General features: G+C 40.8%; 2 protein-coding genes across 2 annotated transcripts; one reads left to right on the top strand and one right to left on the bottom strand.

Annotated features, from left to right (window-relative positions):
• Positions 1 to 25: 25 nt before the first annotated feature.
• LOC308410990 (medium-chain acyl-CoA ligase ACSF2, mitochondrial-like) lies at positions 26 to 9,844 on the bottom strand. The gene is made up of 16 exons (XM_080904668.1): positions 8,628 to 9,844; positions 4,014 to 4,209; positions 3,380 to 3,508; positions 2,752 to 2,805; positions 2,471 to 2,589; positions 2,162 to 2,324; positions 1,936 to 2,031; positions 1,705 to 1,856; positions 1,521 to 1,609; positions 1,358 to 1,434; positions 1,160 to 1,267; positions 923 to 1,074; positions 697 to 838; positions 412 to 522; positions 256 to 324; positions 26 to 162 (listed from the first exon to the last, which is right to left on the bottom strand). Exons 1-16 carry the CDS (start codon positions 8,654 to 8,656, stop codon positions 112 to 114), a joined length of 1,737 nt encoding a protein of 578 aa, XP_080760794.1. The 5' UTR covers positions 8,657 to 9,844; the 3' UTR covers positions 26 to 111.
• A 3,821-nt stretch (positions 9,845 to 13,665) lies between these two features.
• On the top strand, positions 13,666 to 19,652 carry atp5pd (ATP synthase peripheral stalk subunit d). The gene is made up of 6 exons (XM_080904492.1): positions 13,666 to 13,735; positions 16,712 to 16,850; positions 17,170 to 17,266; positions 17,985 to 18,056; positions 18,238 to 18,300; positions 19,387 to 19,652. Exons 2-6 carry the CDS (start codon positions 16,729 to 16,731, stop codon positions 19,516 to 19,518), a joined length of 486 nt encoding a protein of 161 aa, XP_080760618.1. The 5' UTR covers positions 13,666 to 13,735; positions 16,712 to 16,728; the 3' UTR covers positions 19,519 to 19,652.
• The last annotated feature ends 917 nt before the right edge of the window (positions 19,653 to 20,569 follow it).

Genomic DNA, 20,569 nt, shown 5'->3' with positions numbered 1-20,569 from the left:
TAATAATTTTTATTTATATAGCACCCCACAACTACAATTTAAAAAGAACATGGAAATGTTCCAGTTTCCACTGTTCTGCATTTCAGGTGCTCTCCAACCGTGGACACAAAATTAAAGGCCCAACTTCTTCTCCATTGTTTCCTTTAATATGTTCTTCTTGATCTAGAAAAATATTTCATTTCATATTAATTATGTGTTATGAGTATATAAATACATGGCGGAAACAGATGGCATGTTGGTGTGAACGTTTCCTACCTTTCCAGAGACCGTGAGAGGGTAGCTGTCCACAAATAACACATAGTGTGGGATCTTGAAGTGAGAAATCTAAAAGCAAGAGGGGGCAAGCTACAGTCATGCTTCAATTTAAAGTGGTTACAGGTGCTAGCAGTCTTATGTTTTATCTCTTCCTACCTGGCCTTTGCAGAAAGCTCTTATCTCTTCCGCACTGGAACTCTGACCCTCCTTCAGCTTGATGCAAGCACAAACTTGCTCACCCAGCCGCTCATCTTTCACTCCAACCACCTGAAAGCACGGGAAGGAAGAGTTACAGTTTATACCGAACACTACAGCTGATTAATGCGTATTCTCAGAGGCTGCTTATTGCTTACAACAACCAAAATAGTATTTTTAAGCTCTATACCCACACAGAGACACTACTTAGTACTCATATGCTGCCCCCAAGTGGTTTAATCTTACCTGCACTTCCTTTACTTTGGGATGCTTGTAGAGAAATTGCTCTATCTCAGCTGGATAGATGTTCTCTCCTCCTCGAATGATCATATCCTTTATGCGTCCTTCAATGGAGCAGTATCCCAGACTGTTCAGACTGGCTGTGTCACTGTACAGACAACAACTACACTTCCCACACTGCCCTCTACTCAACAATTGTGTATCTAGGGACATATGTGAAACTCCACCTTACCCAGTCCTGTACCAGCGGTCTTGGGAGATCACCTCTCTGGTTTTCTCTGGCTCATCCCAGTACCCATGCATCACACAGCTGCCTCTGATCAGCAGCTCACCTGAGGCCCCAAGAGGGACAATCTCCCCAGTAGTGGGGTCCACCAATTTAGCCTAAGGTTAAGGCATGCAAAAATACCACGTGTCACTGTGTTAGAGGGATGTGTAGATGAAGGTTTGTGTGGGAAAGAAATTATACCTCAGTGTGACCCAGGATGCATCCTACGGTGTTAATCTTCAGCTTCTCGTTGTCCTCTGGAAACCCAAGAAATGTAACAGGACTATTTTCAGTTGTTCCATAGCATAACTGGGGGAAAAATGATTTGCATATGTTGCTATGTGCTGGTACGTGCTTCTCCGGTAAGTTTTAGTGTTATCTGAAGAGGTATCATCTCACTGTTATCTCCTTCATATTCATGTCTGTTGTCAGTCTTCTCACAATCTCTGGAGGGCACGGAGAACCTCCCATGATCCCTAAAAATGCAGTAGCAAATATGAAGGGTAGACATGACACCAATTTTAACCCATTAAATGTGGTGTCATGTCTTTTGGTCTCTCACCAGCTTCAACTGAAGACAAATCATATTTTTGTAAATCTTGGCTTAGCAGATCAGTGAACATGGTGGGGGTACCGTACACAAAATTGCACCTGGAGTAAAAGAAAAGACATGGATGGTAATCTGTGAAAGTGCTTATTCTCGTACAGCTGGACACTTATGATAGTGAAGATGAGTGGTGCTGTACTTTTCACTTTGAATGGCCTCTAAATTGGCACAGCTGTTGTAGGCTGCGGAAGGAAAAACTAGCGTGATGCCGTGAACTGCCATGCTCATTCCTCCAAGCACGGAGCCGAAGCAGTGGTAGAATGGAACAGGCACACACACTCGCACCCGAGGCTGATGGTGAATAGAGATAAGGAAGTAATTCACTATTATTTGTGCTTTCTTCTTGTTAGTAACACGTACATGAACTTACTCTCCATCCGTAACCGACGCGGAGGCCCAGGAAGTAGGCATTATTTACAATGTTGTGGTGGGAAAGCACAGCTCCTTTTGGGTTCCCAGTCGTACCCTTATACAAATGAGCAATTTGTACAACAATGAGCAGAATGATTATTAGATCGTTTTCAATGCTCTAATTGTTGTTACAGGTCAATATGATACATGTGTGCCCTGGAAAAAGTTGAAACACTGAATGTTACTGATGTAAACTGAATGTTGATGGGGTCATCAAAGGAAAGCTTGCTCTGCAGATCCATCAGCTCTCTGTGGTGCCGACTCTCCCCTGCTTGCATCACATCATCTACGTGGAGCATCCCTGGCTGCCTGCTGTCGGTCACAATCACCATTTCCAAGTATGGCAACCTAAAAAAAAAACATGACCATATCTTTGTCTCAAATCCTAAACAGCTTCAACTTCAACACTATCATTTTTTTAAAAGTGATATGTTATAAAAAGATTTCATAGTCCCTTAATATCAGCAGAGGAGGGATATTTGAATCTGACTAACCTGGAGCTTTTAAATTTGCCTCCTGGTGTTGTGCCAATCTCTGGGCAAATCTCCCTCAGCATCTCACAAAATCTCTGGGTTTTAAAGCTGGTTGGACATACCACTGCCTTACACTGGACCTAGATGCAACAAATCTGTTTAAATACATTCAAATTCCTTTACGCTTGAATAATCCAGTAAATTATCAGTAACCAATGGAAGTACAGCATAGAAATTGTAAGCAGGCTAAACATTTCTATTCAATTTCAGGCTATTGTCCCAATAGGGCCAACTGACTGTACCTTTAGTATAGTGAACTCCACTTCCTTTACCTGATAGGCTGGGTTCAAGGGCACCTGCAAAGATAACAGTTCAAAGACAAAAGTTTTATCCATGCAAAGCTTCACTGTCTTTTTTCAAAAGACTACAGAAATCATACCATATCATTCAAATCAATTTTATTTAAAGAGCACCAAATCACAATAACAGTTGCCTCAAGATGCTTTATATTGTAGGTAGACCCTACAATAATGCATACAGAGAAAAACCCAACAATCATATGACCCCCTATGAGCGAGCAGGTTGGCGACAGTAGGAAGGAAAAACTCCCTCACACGAGAGAAGGAAGACAGGATAAAAGACATGCTGTGGAAGAGAGCCAGAGATTAATAACAAGTATGATTTAATGCAGAGAGGTCTGTTAACACATAGTGAGTGAGAAAGGTGTCTTATTATGCACATTATACTATAGGTGATGATGACAGATTACTTTTGAGCTGGTGAGCATAAAATTGTGAGATTACATAACAGCTCCTCTATGCAACTGCCAGGTTCAATGTCCTTGTCACTTACATTTGACTGTGTTTGATAACACAAGCTACGGTGCTGTAAAAGCTGTTTCAAGGGCATGTACACAGCTCCTGTACTAACCAGTATGATTCCAGCCTTGGCTGAAGCAAACTGGAAAAGGATCCACTGATATGTGTTTGGCCCCCAGACTCCCAGTCGATCGCCTCGCTTCAGCCCCAGAGCAAGAAGGCCTGCAGCAGCCTTGTCAACCTGCACAAAAATAAAATGACAAAAAAAAAAATACACACAACACTTTCAAAAGTTAAAAATGATTAACAGGGTTCTGTGGTAAAAAGCAGCAAACTTAAATAAGCTTCTTCTGTCTTTTCTTTTTGTTTTTAAGTCTCTTTCTGATGTCAGTAAGATGGGCTTTTTAACACAGCTAATCTTATTTTTTAATTTCTTCAAAAGACAAACTACAGATGGTGCACAGAGAGTCACTATCAAACCAGGTTAATACTTTCCAGGAACCACATTTTATGTCCATGCTTTTCTTAAAATGATGTAATCGGGTTTAACAATCAACCAGATTCTTATGCAAAGTCATCACTGACAGTAAAGGTCCTACATCTTGGATCTTAATGGGAAAAGCCCATATTAATATGATTAAAACGTCAGATTCAACCACTAAAACAACAACTAAATACATATAAATAACATGTAAGGGTTGTCAAATGCATGAAAAAGCAAAAGCTAAATGGATGAAATCACGTACGTCTTGTTGAAACTGTGCAAACGTTTTTCGGATGCCATCCTGCACAAAGATCACAGCTTCCCGTTCAGGCCAGCGTTGGGCAGTTGCATCCAGACTCTGGCTCACAGTCAGGGGGAGTAGTGAGAAAGAGGAGGTGCCGTGGACATAGCTGGTGGTCAGTGATGGGTTTTGAGGAGGACTGTCCACGTGAAGAGCCCTGATATAGAACACAGGGTTCGGAGATCAGATGGTACGACTTGTGAGTTTAGTGCATTTTTAGTGATATTATTGCCGATAATACCCAACTGGAATCCACAGGTCGTAATTGTCATTAATGAGGAGATTGTTGCAAAGGCTCACCTTTTAGCACATTCACTTCACCAGATGCACCTTGTTTCTTTTCCTCACCTTTGATTGGGTGTGGTGCTTGGCCTTAATTGCACTCACCTGTCACTCATTATATAAGGACTGCACTCACCTGCCCCTCACTCTGTCTTCACTCCCACAAGGGGCGGCAGCTGAGGTGAGTTTCTCGTTGAGTCCTGAGTTCATGTATCATTTTGAGTTACTTAAATCATACTTTGTCCTTTTTAGAGATAGCAGTCCATGTGTGTCTTTCCTTCCTTTACCCATTATTCAATAAAACGACAAAACCTGTAAATGATTGACTGCTTATTCTCATTCTAATCAGATGAGCCCATGATGACTACTTAAACCCTGAACCTTCCTTCCTCCAAAACACGGTCCTCCGAGCCGGAGTAGTGTTAACGTCATGGATACACAGCAGCCATTGACTGAAGATTTGAGACGTTCCGGTCGTGAAAGGCGACCTCCTGCCCACCTGCAGCAGTATGACGTTCAGTATCCCGGAAGTAGAAGTGCTAGATGTGATACAGAGAGTCAAACAGAATGCCAGCATAGTGACACAGACACACATGGGCTGCAGGATCCTGGCGGGCAGTCAGAAAGTCAACCATTATTATTAACCTTTATTTAACCAGGAAGATCCCATTGAGATTAAAAACCTCTTTTTCAAGGGAGACCTGGCCAAGATAGGCAGCAGCAGATGTCTCACAGTTACAGAAATTACTCAAACACAGGCAGCAACAACACACATGCAACAATAAGTGAAAGAATACAAATAAAATAAAAATAAAATTCAAATAAAATAAAAAGTCAGTTAAAATGACAATCAATCTAATTGAAACAGTTGCATGTTATGGACTTGGCCTCAAGGATTCGTAGTTTAGATTTAAAATCACTTAATGAAATGAATTCAGTCATTTTCCATTCCTTCTGCAGTTTGTTCCAGGCCGAGGGTGCTAAATGGACAAAAGCTCTTTTACCAAGTTCAGTTCGGGCAAATGGAACAGAAAGCAACAAGTAACCATGCGGACGAAGAGAATACCGACCAGCATGTTTCATTACAAGCAGGGAACATATATAAGAAGGCAGCAACCCAAGTATCGCCTTATATATAAAACTGTATAAATGAGAGTTCCTCTGACTTACCAAAGCAGGCCATCCTACCTGAGAGTATAACTCACAGTGGTGAGTCTGAAATTTACAGTTAGTGATGAACCTCAGAGAAGCATGATACACAGAATCAACCATTCGAAGACATTGAGCAGAAGCATTCATATATAGAATATCACCATAATCCAGCACAGGCAAGAATGTTGCAGCAACAAGCCGCTTCTTTGTATTAAAAGAGAAACACAACTTATTTTGAAAATAAAATCTCAGTTTTAACTTCAGGTTTTTCACAAGATTCTCTACATGTGGTTTGAAGGTAAGCGAGTCATCAATTAAGATTCCCAGATATTTATAGGTGTGAACCAACTCTATTTTATTACCTTCAAGAGTGGTTACTGATGGGATTGTTTGGGCTCGTCTCCTTGATTTAGAAAACAACATGAGCTTTGTTTTGTCTGCGTTGAGAACAAGTTTAAGCTGATGTAATGAGTGCTGGACAGCAGAAAAGGCTTTCTGCAAGGAGTCGATGGCTTGGACAAGAGTTGAACCACAGCTGTAAATAACTGTATCATCAGCATAGAAGTGCAAGTTTGCATCTGGCACATGTAGACTAAGATTGTTTACGTAAATGATAAATAGAAGGGGACCTAATACAGAACCCTGTGGCACTCCGCTGTGCACTGTAACAAAGTCAGAACATAGACCGTCAGATTTAATGCACTGAGTCCTGTTACTGAGGTAGTTTGAGAACCATGCCACTGCTCTCTCAGAGAGTCCTGACTGGAAGAGTCTAAGTTTTAAAATACAATGATCAACAGTGTCAAATGCTTTTGACAAATCAATAAAAAGGGATGCACAGTGTTGTTTTTTATCAAGTGCAATAGTAATATCATTTACCACTCTAATTGCAGCTGTGATAGTACTGTGATTCTTCCTAAAGCCTGATTGATATTCAGATAAAATGGCATTGATGTGCAAAAACTCCTTTAACTGCTCACACACAAGAGCTTCAAGAACTTTGGCCAGCACAGATAGATTAGATATTGGTCTGTAATTAGTTAACACTGCTGGGTCGCCCCCTTTTAATAGAGGAACAACAAAAGCTGATTTCCATACTGAGGGAATTTTATTCATGTCCAGTGTGAGGTTGAAAAGTGTTGTGAGAGGCTCTGCTACAAAATCAGAGACATCCCCTGCTCCTTTACCCACAAATCAAGATGAGGTGATGAGGGAACTCCTGATGACAATGAGGGAGATTAGGCAATTTATGATTCAATTATCTCCTCCCCATTCCTCCAGATCTTCAATTCACACTGTTTCATCTGATGAAAGCAAATCCTCTGTATGCCGTTTACAAGCCATTCCCCAAACGCATCATGAGCAGTTCCCAGTGATTGATCCAGCAACATGTCAATCACCCTCTCAGCCCCCCCAGGTTAGCTGTCACTCTGGTGCAGTTCTGGCTGCTAGCCCTCCTTTCCCTAATTCAACAATATTAGATGCTGCAGTTCCTTCAAGTGGTTTGCCTAGACCAGTTTTTCCTACACCTGATGAGACTCCTTTTAATTTCCTGGCCACACCACTGCAAGGTCCCCACCAGATTTCATGTGTTCAACCTGCTGTTCCTCTAGACGAAGACCCCGCTCAACCTCTCGTTTGCATTCCAGAACCAAGGCAGCACCCTCCTGTAAAGGAGCAACCAGCTACATCTGATTGTTTGCATGCACAAAACCCTTCGGTACCCATTACTGCTAGTTCTAGTCACCCTGTTAGCACTAGAACATGTGTATAAGCTTGAGGGTCCTTCTTTCCCAGACCTTACTGGGAAGATGAAATCCAGTATAGGCTGTTACGAATGGCCCTTACTAACCTGCTTGACCCTCATGAGACAAAGCATTTCAAATATCATGTCCTTCTCGATCATCTGAAAGTAGACAAAGCTAAACGGTTAGCTATTTCCTTTTCCTATGCTCCTGACCCATACACTCAAATACACCCAAATACACCCATCAAAGCTCTTGATGAGCATTATGGGCAACCAAGACAGCTAGCATTGAAAGAGCTACGGAATATACTGGAGCTTCCTCCTATCAGAGCAGGTGATGGTTGGACTCTGGATAACTTTGCTCTTCGTGTGCAAGCTTTAGTTGGTTTGCTTAGCACTATGGGTGATCAAGGACGGACAGAACTAAATTGTGGCTCCCATGTCGATCGCCTACTTGAAAAGTTGCCCGCAGAGCATTCCAGTTGCTTCAAACGGCACATTTACAAGGAACAAGGAGATGATGTATGACTTACCTTTGTTCTCATCCTGGTTGCAAATGGAATGAAAGTGTCAACCAAGAAAGGACAGTGCCGTTTCATCCTTTAACCAGCCACGACCTGCCCATAAGTACACCTCTCCACTCACAACAATATTTCATGGGACAAATGCATCCGATCCTGTACAGGCAGCACAACCCATCATAATGATTAAGGCAAGATGTGCATATTGCTGCTCACCTGAACACCACATTAGCAAGTGCCCCAAGTTCATTAACAAGACAAAAGATGAGAAAATACACTGGATAAAGAGAAACAAATGGTGCTGGCATTGTGCTAGAACTTATCACACTGCGAGGTGTGATCTGAGGAAAGCATGTGCCACCTGCATGGAAAGACATCTACAGATCCTATGTGAGGTGAATCAGAGACCTAGAACTGGAACTAATCCTGTAGTGAGGACACTGTACTTTGATAGACCTAGCGATTGTACTAGTGTACTATTAAAGGTTGTGAAAGTGCTCCTGCATAATGGCAAAAGAACCCTGGAAACATATGCAATACTTGATGATGGCTCCCAACGTACCATGCTTCTGACATCTGCAGCTCAGCATCTCCACCTAACTGGGAAAGCTGAGAAGCTCATCACTCAGAACTGTCCATCAAGAAGTTGAAACTATTCAAGGTTCTTCTGTAAGTTTCCAGATTTCTCCCATCGCACATCCAGAGAAAACTTACACAATTAATAATGCCTTCGCTACAAGTCACTTAGCACTTTCAGACCACACCTACCCCGTATCCTCTCTTCAACGGAGATACAAGCATCTTCAAGGTATCCCATTAACCTTTATTAACAAAGCAGCTCCACTACTGCTCATAGGCTCTGATCATACCCACCTTATTAGCCTATTGCACCAGTTAGACATGGACCATTTGGATCTCCTGCAGCAGTCAAAACCTGCTTAGGATGGACACTCCAAGGTCCAATCACAGACTTCCAACCCCAGAGCAGTTCCACGCATGCCCAATGTTTGTTCACATCTTCCAGTTCAGGAGAACCGCTCCAGCACATCCTTGTGTCCGCTGATGGCTCTGAATTCATTCAGCCACCTCATACTCTACCATCAGCAGTACCTACGTCATCACCAGCAGTGCCACTATCACCAGTTCCACTGCCTGTGGCTGCCATTCCGCCAGTGGTCAGGGCGCTGCCTGCTCCTGCATCACCTGGTCCTGCCTCTGCCAAGCCCCGTACATTGCCCCCAGCGCCTGCAAAACTGCCCGACGGTCTGCAGGTCTGGGCCTGCCACTGCATCCCACGTGGTTGGCATTTGGATCTGCTTTGCTGCCACTGCTGGCTACATGGTCGGCCCCCTGAACTGTCTGGCCTGCGTTGTGTACCTCTAGGTCGACCCCCTGAACCTATATTATAGTGATGTGTCCTGTGTGTCGAAGCTTCGAATCGTGCGTCGGGTAATCGCGGGGGCGTTTTTCTGAAGCGCGTATCGAGGCTTGCTTTGATTACGTAGGCAGTGACGTTCGAGGCCTCGCGGGCAGTCCGTACCACGTGACTGATTCAGGGACTGGTTCACCGGTTCGCGCCAGATTCGAAATAACATGGGCAGGAAAACAGCTGATTCCCCATCACACCGTGTTGTGGAATTGGATTACGTACGTGCTACATAGTTACTTGTGCATTTCTTCTTCGATGGAACCAGCAAGGAAGAGATGTTTTTTTTTTTTTTAAATTTTGTCTCTCCTAATAAAGTATGCACACAGTAATAAATATCACAAATGATAAACACCAAAATATAAATAAACAACACTACACATCCTATAATCTGATTTCTGTCTTTTAGTTTATTAAAAAGTGAAGCACCAAACACTAGTTTGTGTCATTATCCAGATGTACATAAGGTTTACACATCATTATAATCAAAGAGCCCGCTTCACTTGAATTGTCCACTTGATGGCGCAGTAGAGCAAATGAATCATCACAATGCTTCGAACCATGAGTCGACCAATTGGATGGAAAGCTTCAGTTCATCATGAGGCTTCATCTCACCATCACTACTATATTAGACCTGTAGCATGTCTGATTCCTCTGCCCCCGCTTCGTGAAAAAGAGCATCTCTAATCCTTTGAACGTATTTCTCAGTAGAAATATGGGGGCAGCTGTTGTAAAGGCTCACCTTTTAGCACATTCACTTCACCAGATGCACCTTGTTTCTTTTCCTCACCTTTGATTGGGTGTGGTGCTTGGCCTTAATTGCACTCACCTGTCACTCGTTATATAAGGACTGCACTCACCTACCGCTCACTCTTTCTTCACTCCCACAAGGGGCAGCCGCTGAGGTGAGTTTCTCTTTGAGTCGCCTGAGTTCATGTATCATTTTGAGTCACTTAAATCATACTTTGTCCTTTTTAGAGATAGCAGTCCATGTGTCTTTCCTTCCTTTACCCATTATTCAATAAAATGACAAAACCTGTAAATGATTGACTGCTTATTCTCATTCTAATCAGATGAGCCCATGATGATGACTACTTAAACCCTGAACCTTCCTTCCTCCAAAACAGAGATTGTTTAAATATTTACCTTTAAGTCAAATAAATAAAAAATGCATTCAAACATGTACCAGTGCACAGTAATCAAGCTCAGTCTCACTGTTAAAAGCTAAGAACAATCAGGGCATAAAATGACTAATGCAATTAAAATGATCGTTTTGAAGAGCCAATGCAATGAAAAAACCTAAAAAATGATGAATCTTTATGCTGCTCAGAATTGCACATGTGCTAAAAATTAGTCACATAAACTTACCGGCACCACTGCAGTAAAGCTGCGGAGCATGATTTCCACGTGTTGCTGTATTTGAGTCCATTCACACATCTGAGACTGTGGGCACAGGATCCGAGCAGCAAGGATAAAATCTGTGTCGGCATTGGACTGACAGCTGGATCTAAGAGTGAAAATACATCTAGGTTGCAAAATGCTGGGTCTTGTAAATAAATATTGCTGACTGCTGGTTTGCTCTGGATTTTATTACTTCATGTGTAATCTTTAACTTCCACTCACCCTCACTGGCTGACGTGCGTGTATATTCAGGGTTAATCATTTCCAAGTGAATGTCAGTGGTTAATTTCAGTGCATTCAGGATTGCAATCTTTGATTTCATTAATATTAAGTGTTAACTGTGTGCATGATGCACCACAGGCTCATGAAACCAAAGACAAAGTAAAAGCATATTCACCCAAATTTTGATTGTCTGCTTGTGTTCCCCTTGGAGTATTCCAGGACTACAGTGATCTTCTGATAGTCATCACTGATCACTTATCGCTCAGTCTGTCAGAAGAAATGCAGTTGTCTGATACAACAGAGCAGCCTACACTATACAACAGCGAATCTGGACAGTTTTAGGAGTGTATGTAGTCAGTATTAAATTCAAAGTTCAACATTTTTCTTTGTAACTCAGCTGTCCTCCTATCATTAACAATGTCAGTCTGTCTTGTCTGTGCAATCATTCACTGCAGTCCAGAGCAGATTATTTATTATTCACAGTTATCCACATGTTCATCTTATGTGAAATGCTACTAAGATTTTGTTTTTTGGTTTTTTTTGTTGTTGCTTTTTTAAAAACCAGCATGAGCACCTCTATAAAAGTAGAGGTTTTGGCAGTTTTCTGGTGTGGAGCATTCAGGTGTATGCTAACACAATCTCACACTCTTCCCCAGCAAATACACCCCAAGGTCAGGCAATGCAATGCTCAGTGGCACTGTAATAAAAACAAAAAAACAAACTAACAAAACAGGAGCTACATCTCAGACACTACGGGGCTCAGTTCAAATGTTAAAGTCCATGACAATTAGAACAGTTAGAAAAAGACTAATTACCATGGGTTGTTTGGAAGGGTTAACAGGAAGAAGCACCTTCTCTCTGAAGAAACATGGTAGCACGGCTTATTCGATTCCCAGCTATTGGAAACTAGAGTCTTGTAGTCACTGATTCAAGTACGAACCTCTCTGTATACCAGAGTGTTCTAGAGCCAAATGTGAAGCCATTTGTCCGACACAAAGTTTGGCCATAATTTGTTTATTCTTAATAAAAAAAAAAAAATGTAACAGTTGTAAAATAAAGTTTCTCATTTTACCAGTATTTCTTCTTGTAGTGTTTTGTTTTCAGGTCTCTGAAAGATTATTAATTATTGGTTTATTTTGGCTTGAAATCAGCTAAAAATTTTACAAATTTTACTTTATTGTAAAAATTACCAGGTTTGTGGTTCATTTCATTCAGCTCTTTAGAGTAAAGCTGGAAAAATTAGTAAAGCACATTCATGCCAAATTACAGCTATTTACTTGCATTTATTATCAGAATAATTCATTTCAGCATTGAATGTTATGTTTAGTTGATTTCTATTTTTTTCTTCTTTTTTTTTCTTTGTTTCATTGTACTATTTGTCCTTCGTCCCTATTCACGATCGTCACACACACCAAACAGCAGATGGCAATTTTAAGCCATGTAGGCAGTTAAACTGTTTGACCGTCTTCCGTAAATGATGGAAGTGATACAAGAGTGAATGTTATAACAGGGTCCGAATCAGCAATTGGCCTTACTTTGGAGTCAAACTCATTGGGAGGTAATTGTTCCTGGCAGGTACTGAAAGTGACCATTATCCTATAATGACAGAGATTGAGTTGATTATAGAGAAACAGGATATAAGGGGGTGAAGAAGTGGTGTTTTAATGATCCTGATTGGGATACATTTAGAATAGTTAGTGATCAAGAAATGCAAAAGATTGATATGAATGTGGGGGTGGATGAGTTAAATTATTCTATTTGTGAGGCAGTTTTAGAGGCGGCAAGCAGGGTGATAAAAAGGAAAGAAGGTAGAAGGAAGAAGACAATTGTACCTTGGTGGACGAAGAAGTGTGATAAAGTGATTAGGCTTTTAAGATATTAAAGAAGAATCACAATTTTCAGAATTTCACTGAATATAAAAGATAAGCTAAGGTAAAAACAACCATTAAAAATGCAAAGAGGGAATTCTGGAGAGGTTTTTGTAATTCAGTGGGGAGGGAGACAAAAATACAGAATGTTTGGTCAATGATTAGAAGGATGAATGGTATGAAAAGGGAGTATCGTTATCCAATCTTGAGGGATGGAGTAGTAACATGAGATGAGAAAAAGGCAAATGTGTTGGCAAAAACTTTTGTTAACATCCACAGTTCAGGCAATGTTAGTAAGGAAGGGCGATGAGGAAGAGAAATGACAATTACAGAGAATGGAGACTTATTGGAACTGGTAGAGGATACAGATGATTCATTAAATATTCCTTTTACAAAGACAGAACTACATCGAGTACTCTAGAAATCTAAATTATCAGCACCAGGAATAGATCAGGCATGCTATATCATGTTAAACCAACTCAGTGAGTCAGCTAAAGATCTTTTGTTAGAGTTGTATAACAGAGTTTGGGAGGGTGGAAAACTGCCACAAAGCTGGAAGGAGGCTGTGGTGGTGTCCACCCAGGAAATTTACAGGCCTATCGCTTTAACATCAAATGTCTGCAAAGTAATGGAACGAATGATAAATGAAAGATTAATATATTATACAGAAAGTAAAGGCTATATATCTAAACATCAAAGTGGGTTCCGAAGAGGGAGAAATGCAATGGATCCGGTATTGTGTTTGGAACATGAACTCAGCAGAAATAAATAAAGAGAATGTAGTTGCAGTGTTTTTTGACATAGAAAAGGCTTACAATATGATGTGGAGAGAAACTGGTGTAGCAGTAGTGGTCCCAGAGTTTATGGTGGAAATAGGGAAAAGGATTAATGATGGGCTTTGTTTGTTTGGGTTTTTTAGGGTTTTTTGAGTGATGTTCCAGACCACACTCCATACCAGTTGGTGGCGGTAATGCACCTTTCAGTTGTTTGCCAACCGCCAATATATATGTAGAAGAAGAAGACAGTCTTCCGCTTCCTGTCGGCGGTCTGTCCCTGCGGAGTTGGTATGTACATGAAGTTCAGATTTATCAAAACAAACCTTAAAACTAATCGCCACAGTCTAATCTTGGACATCTTTTTCAAAGTTGTTCACAAAATGTTAGAAAAAATAAAACGACAGCAACGTATAAACTGTGTTTACTGCGTGCTAACCTCGGGATGCTTATGCTGCTAATGTTTAGCTACGTTTTAAGTTCATTAGACTGAAGGCACATTGCGTTAGCTGTATAACATAAGTGTGCGGATGGGACATTTTAATAAGAACAACAATAATAAATAAAAAAAACAATCTGTTAAGAAAAACAACCCTTTAATGGCTCTCACTGAGCAATATTTTACCCAGAAAGTTAAAGCAGCATCGTTATTGATTGTAAGGTGATAATCAGTATGAAAATTATCTTCAGACAACGATTACATTATTTTAATTAAAAACAAATAAATAAATATTAAAAAGCCTTCTGTCCGGCCTTCTGTAACATAAATCACAAGCCGATATTTTCCCTATGACATCACCGATCAGCTCCACCGACTTTCGGGTTTCCCTGCATGGTGCTGTTCACCCAGTCAGTCTAACGTGGGCAGCTATATGCTCAGTGCTCATTCTCCATTTTTAGACAATGACCAGCTCAATGTGTTTTAAACATACCAGGATATTTTAAATATTCCCGAAAGCTTTCTTTGATGTGAGATCGATCATCACTGCAACTACACCATACAATTACACATACACGTATCTGCACTCAGATTGGATGTCAGCCCATGTTACGCTGTCATTGTGACAGTAAACCCGGTTAACCTGTGACACAACTACACCTGGAATGCTTTCCAAAAGTACCTCCTGTATCCTAGTCCTAATCTCTTTTCCTAAACTCTTACAAGGAAAAGTGGATAGGAGAATTTCTCAGGACTTAGGAAAAGAGAACAGCCTTACACTTGTCTCTCCTTAACGATGTGACTCAGGATGTCCGCCGTGTTGAAGATGGACTACAAAGCGGCACACTGCGTTCCAACCCTGTTGTTTTATGGGGTGATTTAAATGAGAAAAGCCTGTGAAAAAATATCCCTTATTACAAAGGCTGGCATTTTAAAGATGGAAGAACGTTTAGGGTAGAGCTGGGCGATAGAACGATAACGATATGTATCGCGATATAACTTTTACTCGATAGAGAAATTAAGCTATCGCGATAGACCTCGCCGCTCTTGTCCTCAAAAAAAAAAAAAAAAAAAGGTCAGCCAATCCAAATTAAGTAGCGCAGAGCCGAACCAATCACAGCCGCAGCGTCACGTCGCGTGACTTGTTACGTACAGCACAAGTGCCAAGCCGCACGTGTGTTTGTTTGGGAAGCAGCCAGCGGGTAATGGAGCCAGCACGTAATGGAGGACATGAGTGTGCCGACTAGAAAAATCAACCGAGCGTGACCGAAGAGAAAGCAGATGATGGTTCCAATGCCGGAGAGATTGTCAAACGGAAGAGCCATAGAAGTTCCGTAGTGTGAAGGTATTTCGGCTATTTCAAGTCTGACAAAAATAGAGTAGCGTGCACTGTAAATTGTGCCGAAAGCAAGTCTGGAAATACAATAAACTGGTGCATGCGTCACACTGCGCGCCACGTTATTGTTTCGGTGAAATGAATTTCTACAATACTGTTACTGTTAATTCTACTCTCTGCAGTGTTTAAATGCTTACATATACACACAGTTACTGTCCCTCCACACATACGACTCGGTTCTGCTTCTATGCCCCAGCTTTGTTTACTTTTTCCCACCGAGGCTTCTAGACTTCTGATTGGCCAACATTTCTGCACGGTTAGGAATCTAGCGCCACCTGCTGCTTTGGCATGTTCATAGCAGCGTTTTCCTTCATTTCTGCCTTTATGTGTGGACGGGATTATTTTTTAAAACGAAAATGGAAAATCTCCGTTTTCAAAAATACCCGTGTACGTGTGGACGTAGCCTCAGTCTCTGACTGGAAGCGCTAATTCGTCATTCGGCTTTTGTCAGACTAAAGTAACTGTTAAAACTGTTTGAAAAGCTCAGCTATACAACAAGGAGAGATTGAGAATTTCCTTTTAGTTCTCAGTTTATTTGATATTGACAAAAGTTAGTCAGTTTTGTCTGTTCTTCTGTAAAACAAACTAAGATTTATTTTTAGAATTAATATTTTGTTTCTAAGTGGAATTGACAATTTAGTCTGTTTCGTTTGTTCTATTTTGAAACTTAAACGCTTTAGCGGCTGCCTTTTGTGTAGTTTGCAATATTTGCCTTTATTTATCTGAAAAAGTCTCATGTTCCTTAAGTACATCTACCCTGTTGAACTTATTATGGGAAATAAATATTTAACATTTCACTACATATCGTACTGTGTATGACTGTGTACGTGACAAATAAAAAAAAAAAAAAATTGAATTTGAATTTTAAATAAAAACAAGCTGCTGATTATTTCACATTTTACTTGTGAGCAACGGCACATTTAAATCTTACAAATATAGTTATTTGGCTTATATCGTGATAGATATCGTTATCGCCTGAAATGAAAAAAACATATCGTGATATGAAAAAATCTCATATCGCCCAGCTCTAGTTTAGGGTCAGATTTACTAATGTCTGCAGCAGCGCAGAGCCTTCTTTTGATGTTAAAAAGCTGCTGGATTTACTAAATGGCCTCAGTATAAGTTTGTCACCTGAAAGTTGGGAACAGAGGTATTTGTAGGAGTTTCACTTTCAGGTGAAGAATCTTTAAATGAGTCAAGCAAATGTAAATATGTTTCTTATGAAAACCAGTACAACCTTTTTATGGAATACTTTTATTTGTTTTCAGATTTTGTTTAGTGTCTTTCTGATGACTGAAGTGTTGCATTAAAAACAACCAGCACAGGAATCCAAATGTAAAGCTGAAATTGTGACAGCTTCAGTCCCTGCGTTCTGTTTGACCAACACCAGTTAATCTGAAACACCGGTCTCTGGTCTTGTTGTCCTCTTCAGCTCACACATTCCCAAACATGGCTGGGAGACGAGCTGCACTGAAGGCCATTGACTGGACGGCTTTCGCTGAGAGGGTGCCGCCCAACCAGAGGACCATGTTCAACAACCTGAAGACACGAAGTGATGCCATTGCTGCCAAGTGTGTATTCAGTCTTCAAACCCTGTTCCAGCATTTTACAAAGGCGCATTGCGCCCATAAAATAGCCTGATGTGAAGTCACCAGCATGCTCTTCTTTGCCACCCGTGTCATATATGTTTGGTATTATTTCTTAGTATTTAGTTAACTGTAATTAACTTTATTTAGACGACCTCTGCATCTGTTATTGGCATTGCATCATGAGTATGCCCAGAATACATCTGTGAAAGTGTGCAGATTTTGTCAATAGGAGCTCTTCTGTCATGTCTTGTCTGTTTACATGTCTTGTGATGACAGTAAGTTAGCTGTTGTGTGTTCACAGACTCACCTCTCTACCCGAGAAACCTCCTGCTATTGACTGGAGCTACTACAGATCTGTTGTGGCTAAAGCAGGCATGGTGGATGAGTTTGAAAAGAAGGTAAGCCTGCACTAAATGTACCGATTCAAAAGAAGTTGGCACCCATGCAACATACAAATAAACATAGAATGCAATGATTTGTAAATCTCATAAGCTCCTTTTTTTTATTCATAGTAAAACCTAGAAACGTGTTTGAAACATATCAAATATGAAAAATCTACCACTTTTAATAAAAGTCTGTTGATGGGTGAACCTCTGCCCACCTTTCCTTTTGAGATTCTGCCTATCTAAGCTGCTTTTTATATAACCAAGCATGCAACTGCCCTGTTGCCAATTAACCTAATTAGTTACAAAATGAGATGTTTTATTAGCAACGAATTGCAAATGAAATATGATTTGAATTCTGTTCTTTACATTTTACACAGTGTCCCAACATTTTTAGAATCAGTGTCGTAGTGCCTCTACGATAGCTTTAATGAAGAAATGTAAAATGTTAACGTCATATTAATATTACTGATATTTTCCAGTTACAGGCTTTTGGCAAAATAATCATGCTTTTTAATTTGCACTCATTTTTTCCAGCATTTTTTAAAGTTTAAACCAAAACAGCAGCCAGATTCACTTTAGTTACAGTTTTTCACAGGGGTTAGAAACATTTGAACCAGTGCTTAAAAATACTGGGAAAAAATTAGCAGCTGTGCTTTGTGTATTTTGCGTACTTGTGGCCTTTTTTCCAGTTACTTGAATGTATAAACCTTATATTTAATGTGTCCCACAGTTCAGTGCCCTGAAGGTCCCGGAGCCTGTAGACACTCAGACAGCAATTATAAATGCTCAGGAGGAGGAAGCGGTGAGTGCCTCTGTTTGGAGATGGTGGATGTAAGAATGTGTGTCCCATCCTGAACATAAAGCTGAGAAGGACAAAATCCAAAGTTTAATTTTGAAAAAATAAAAAAAGTCAAGCACAACATAAACACGGATAATGAACATGCACATGAATGAGTCTTTTGTAATGTTTACTTGTCTTCCAGAACAAAACAGCCACTGCCTACATTGAAGCATCCAAGGCTCGTATCGCTCAGTATGAAAAACAGGTGAGCCTTATACTTTTCATTTGTTATTTTTGGACAACTTAAGTGACATTTAACTTTTTCAACACCATCTTTCCTTAAGCTCAAACATCAGGCTATTTTCCGCTAGCATCTACTTGACTTGACTCGGTTTTGCATTAGGTGTTAGTACCTGGCAGCAGTTTGTCAGGAGCTGGAGCAGAAACACAGGAAGCGATGACGGGATTTTCACTTGCCTCAGGGGTCCAGAAAACGTTTGCACCTGTTAGATCAGGTTAAAGTATCATAGCCACACCCGAGACAACAGGTGACTGCTGGAAAAAGTGCACTGGGGCGCACAGCGTTAACATCACAGAATTAATTAGCAGAAAAGGCAGTTTGGAGCTCCACCTGTTTGAGGCGAAGGGCAGTCTTCAGATACTCTGTAATCATTATAGCATTTATCCAAGTTGCAATGGCAGCCTCCGCTCCCCCCTCAACACTTATACTCCCAGAAGTACAAGTATATGTATATATACACACGTATACATAATAATGTATACGTATATATACACGTATACATTATTATGTATACGTGTCTCCACCAACTCTGACAGCCACAGTTTAATTTCAGGCTGGCACACATTCAGAGACAGAGGAATATTAAATAAATTGGCAGTCCAGAACACAGTCACAGTCAGTGATAATAATGATAATAATAATGATGTATACTTTATTGATCCCCGTGGGGAAATTACTTGTTTTTTTTCTCTGCATTTGGCCCATTCACTCAGTGAAGCAGTGGGCAGCCACTGAGCAGGCGCCCGGAGAGCAGTGTGTAGGGACAGTACCTTGCTCAGGGGTACCTCAGAATAGCCGTTCAGTGGATTCGAACCCCCAACCTTCCGATCATGGGGCAACCACTTTACTCTGTATTTATCAGATTCAGGTGGATATTCAGTAGCACCCAGTGCTTCTGAATATTGGGTGTTCATGGAAAACTGGCAGCACATTTTATTCTGAAGGAGAAAAAAGTCGGCTGAGACATTTCCACTTAAGGCCTAGTAGGGTTTATTAAAGCCATGTTTTGTTTTTTTTCTTTTTTCTGATCATCTTTTCTTCCTTTCCCAGCTGGAAAAATTCAAGAACATGATCCCATTTGACCAGATGACGATTGAAGACCTGAATGACACATTCCCAGAAACAAAGCTGGACAAAGAAAAGCATCCTTATTGGCCACACAAGCCCATTGCTGATCTGTAAATTCACCACACTATTTATATTCCATATGCTGAGGAAAGATCTGTCTATAAGTCTGTACATCAACTTCTCAAGAAATGAAAGCATCGTGTGTTTTATTTCTTTGTAATTTGGCGTAATTAAATCCTGAAATCGTGGCTCCTCTGTCTTGTTTTTTTGTGGTCATCAAATAGCGTCAAAGTTCATCAGTGTTCACAGACCCATTATAAACAACCTCTCAGATCCCTCGCAGGCAAACAACTGTTATTTTATTACAGGATTTCTTCCCAGGCGTCATGAACTCAACTTGATACCTTTAACTGTTTTCTTTCTAAATTTGGTATGAAATATCGCCCGGCTCTCACTGAAAACTGGACCCTTGTGGATACACAGTTTTTAAGCACACACTCGGCCAAGTCACACTCAGCAGAAAGGAGAGTACAGTTTCCCTCTTTCGTGGGGTCGGTGCTGCCTTTGGGGAACCCGCAATGCCTCGTCTTTGTCAGTTTTCCTCATCAGAAAGGCAGACGCAGCTCTTCCTTATTGTATATTTACTTCTGTGTGTCGTTAGGTAATCCCTCGATATATGAATACATGCTATACACTGTTACGTTAGACAGTCAAGCAATCCATCAGTTTGTGGACAGCTATGTCTGCAGAACAAATGATCATCCAACCCTTTTATTACGCAGTGTCAGTCTTGTTCAGGCTTTGTTATGACTACAGTATAAATCCGCATTTCACCACAGATGGAAATACGAGCAGTCTCTCTGGGACTAGAGAGAGACTTTAAACATAAAGCCCGCTTTCTGTGCTCTCACTGCACTATTATTATGGCTTTGGTTTGTGGCTTAATGCTGTATGTAACTCGGCCCATCACTGCAGGCTTAATGGTGATAAGTACGGGAATGTACCCCAACCTCGACGACACCGACGAAAGCTGCTGCATTAAGAGGAACCTGCAGGGGGCGACATTGGGCTGCAAAAGCATAATGAAGCGAGTCGAGCCTTCTGTGTTCAGCAATGAAACATAGAGTAAAAACATTGCTCTACCAGCGTTTTTGCCTGTTTAAGC

Source organism: Rhamphochromis sp. 'chilingali' (genome assembly GCF_963969265.1).
Source record: "Rhamphochromis sp. 'chilingali' genome assembly, chromosome: 15".
In the NCBI taxonomy this organism is placed as follows: Eukaryota; Metazoa; Chordata; class Actinopteri; order Cichliformes; family Cichlidae; genus Rhamphochromis; species Rhamphochromis sp. 'chilingali'.
This window is presented reverse-complemented; position numbering and strand designations above follow the sequence as displayed.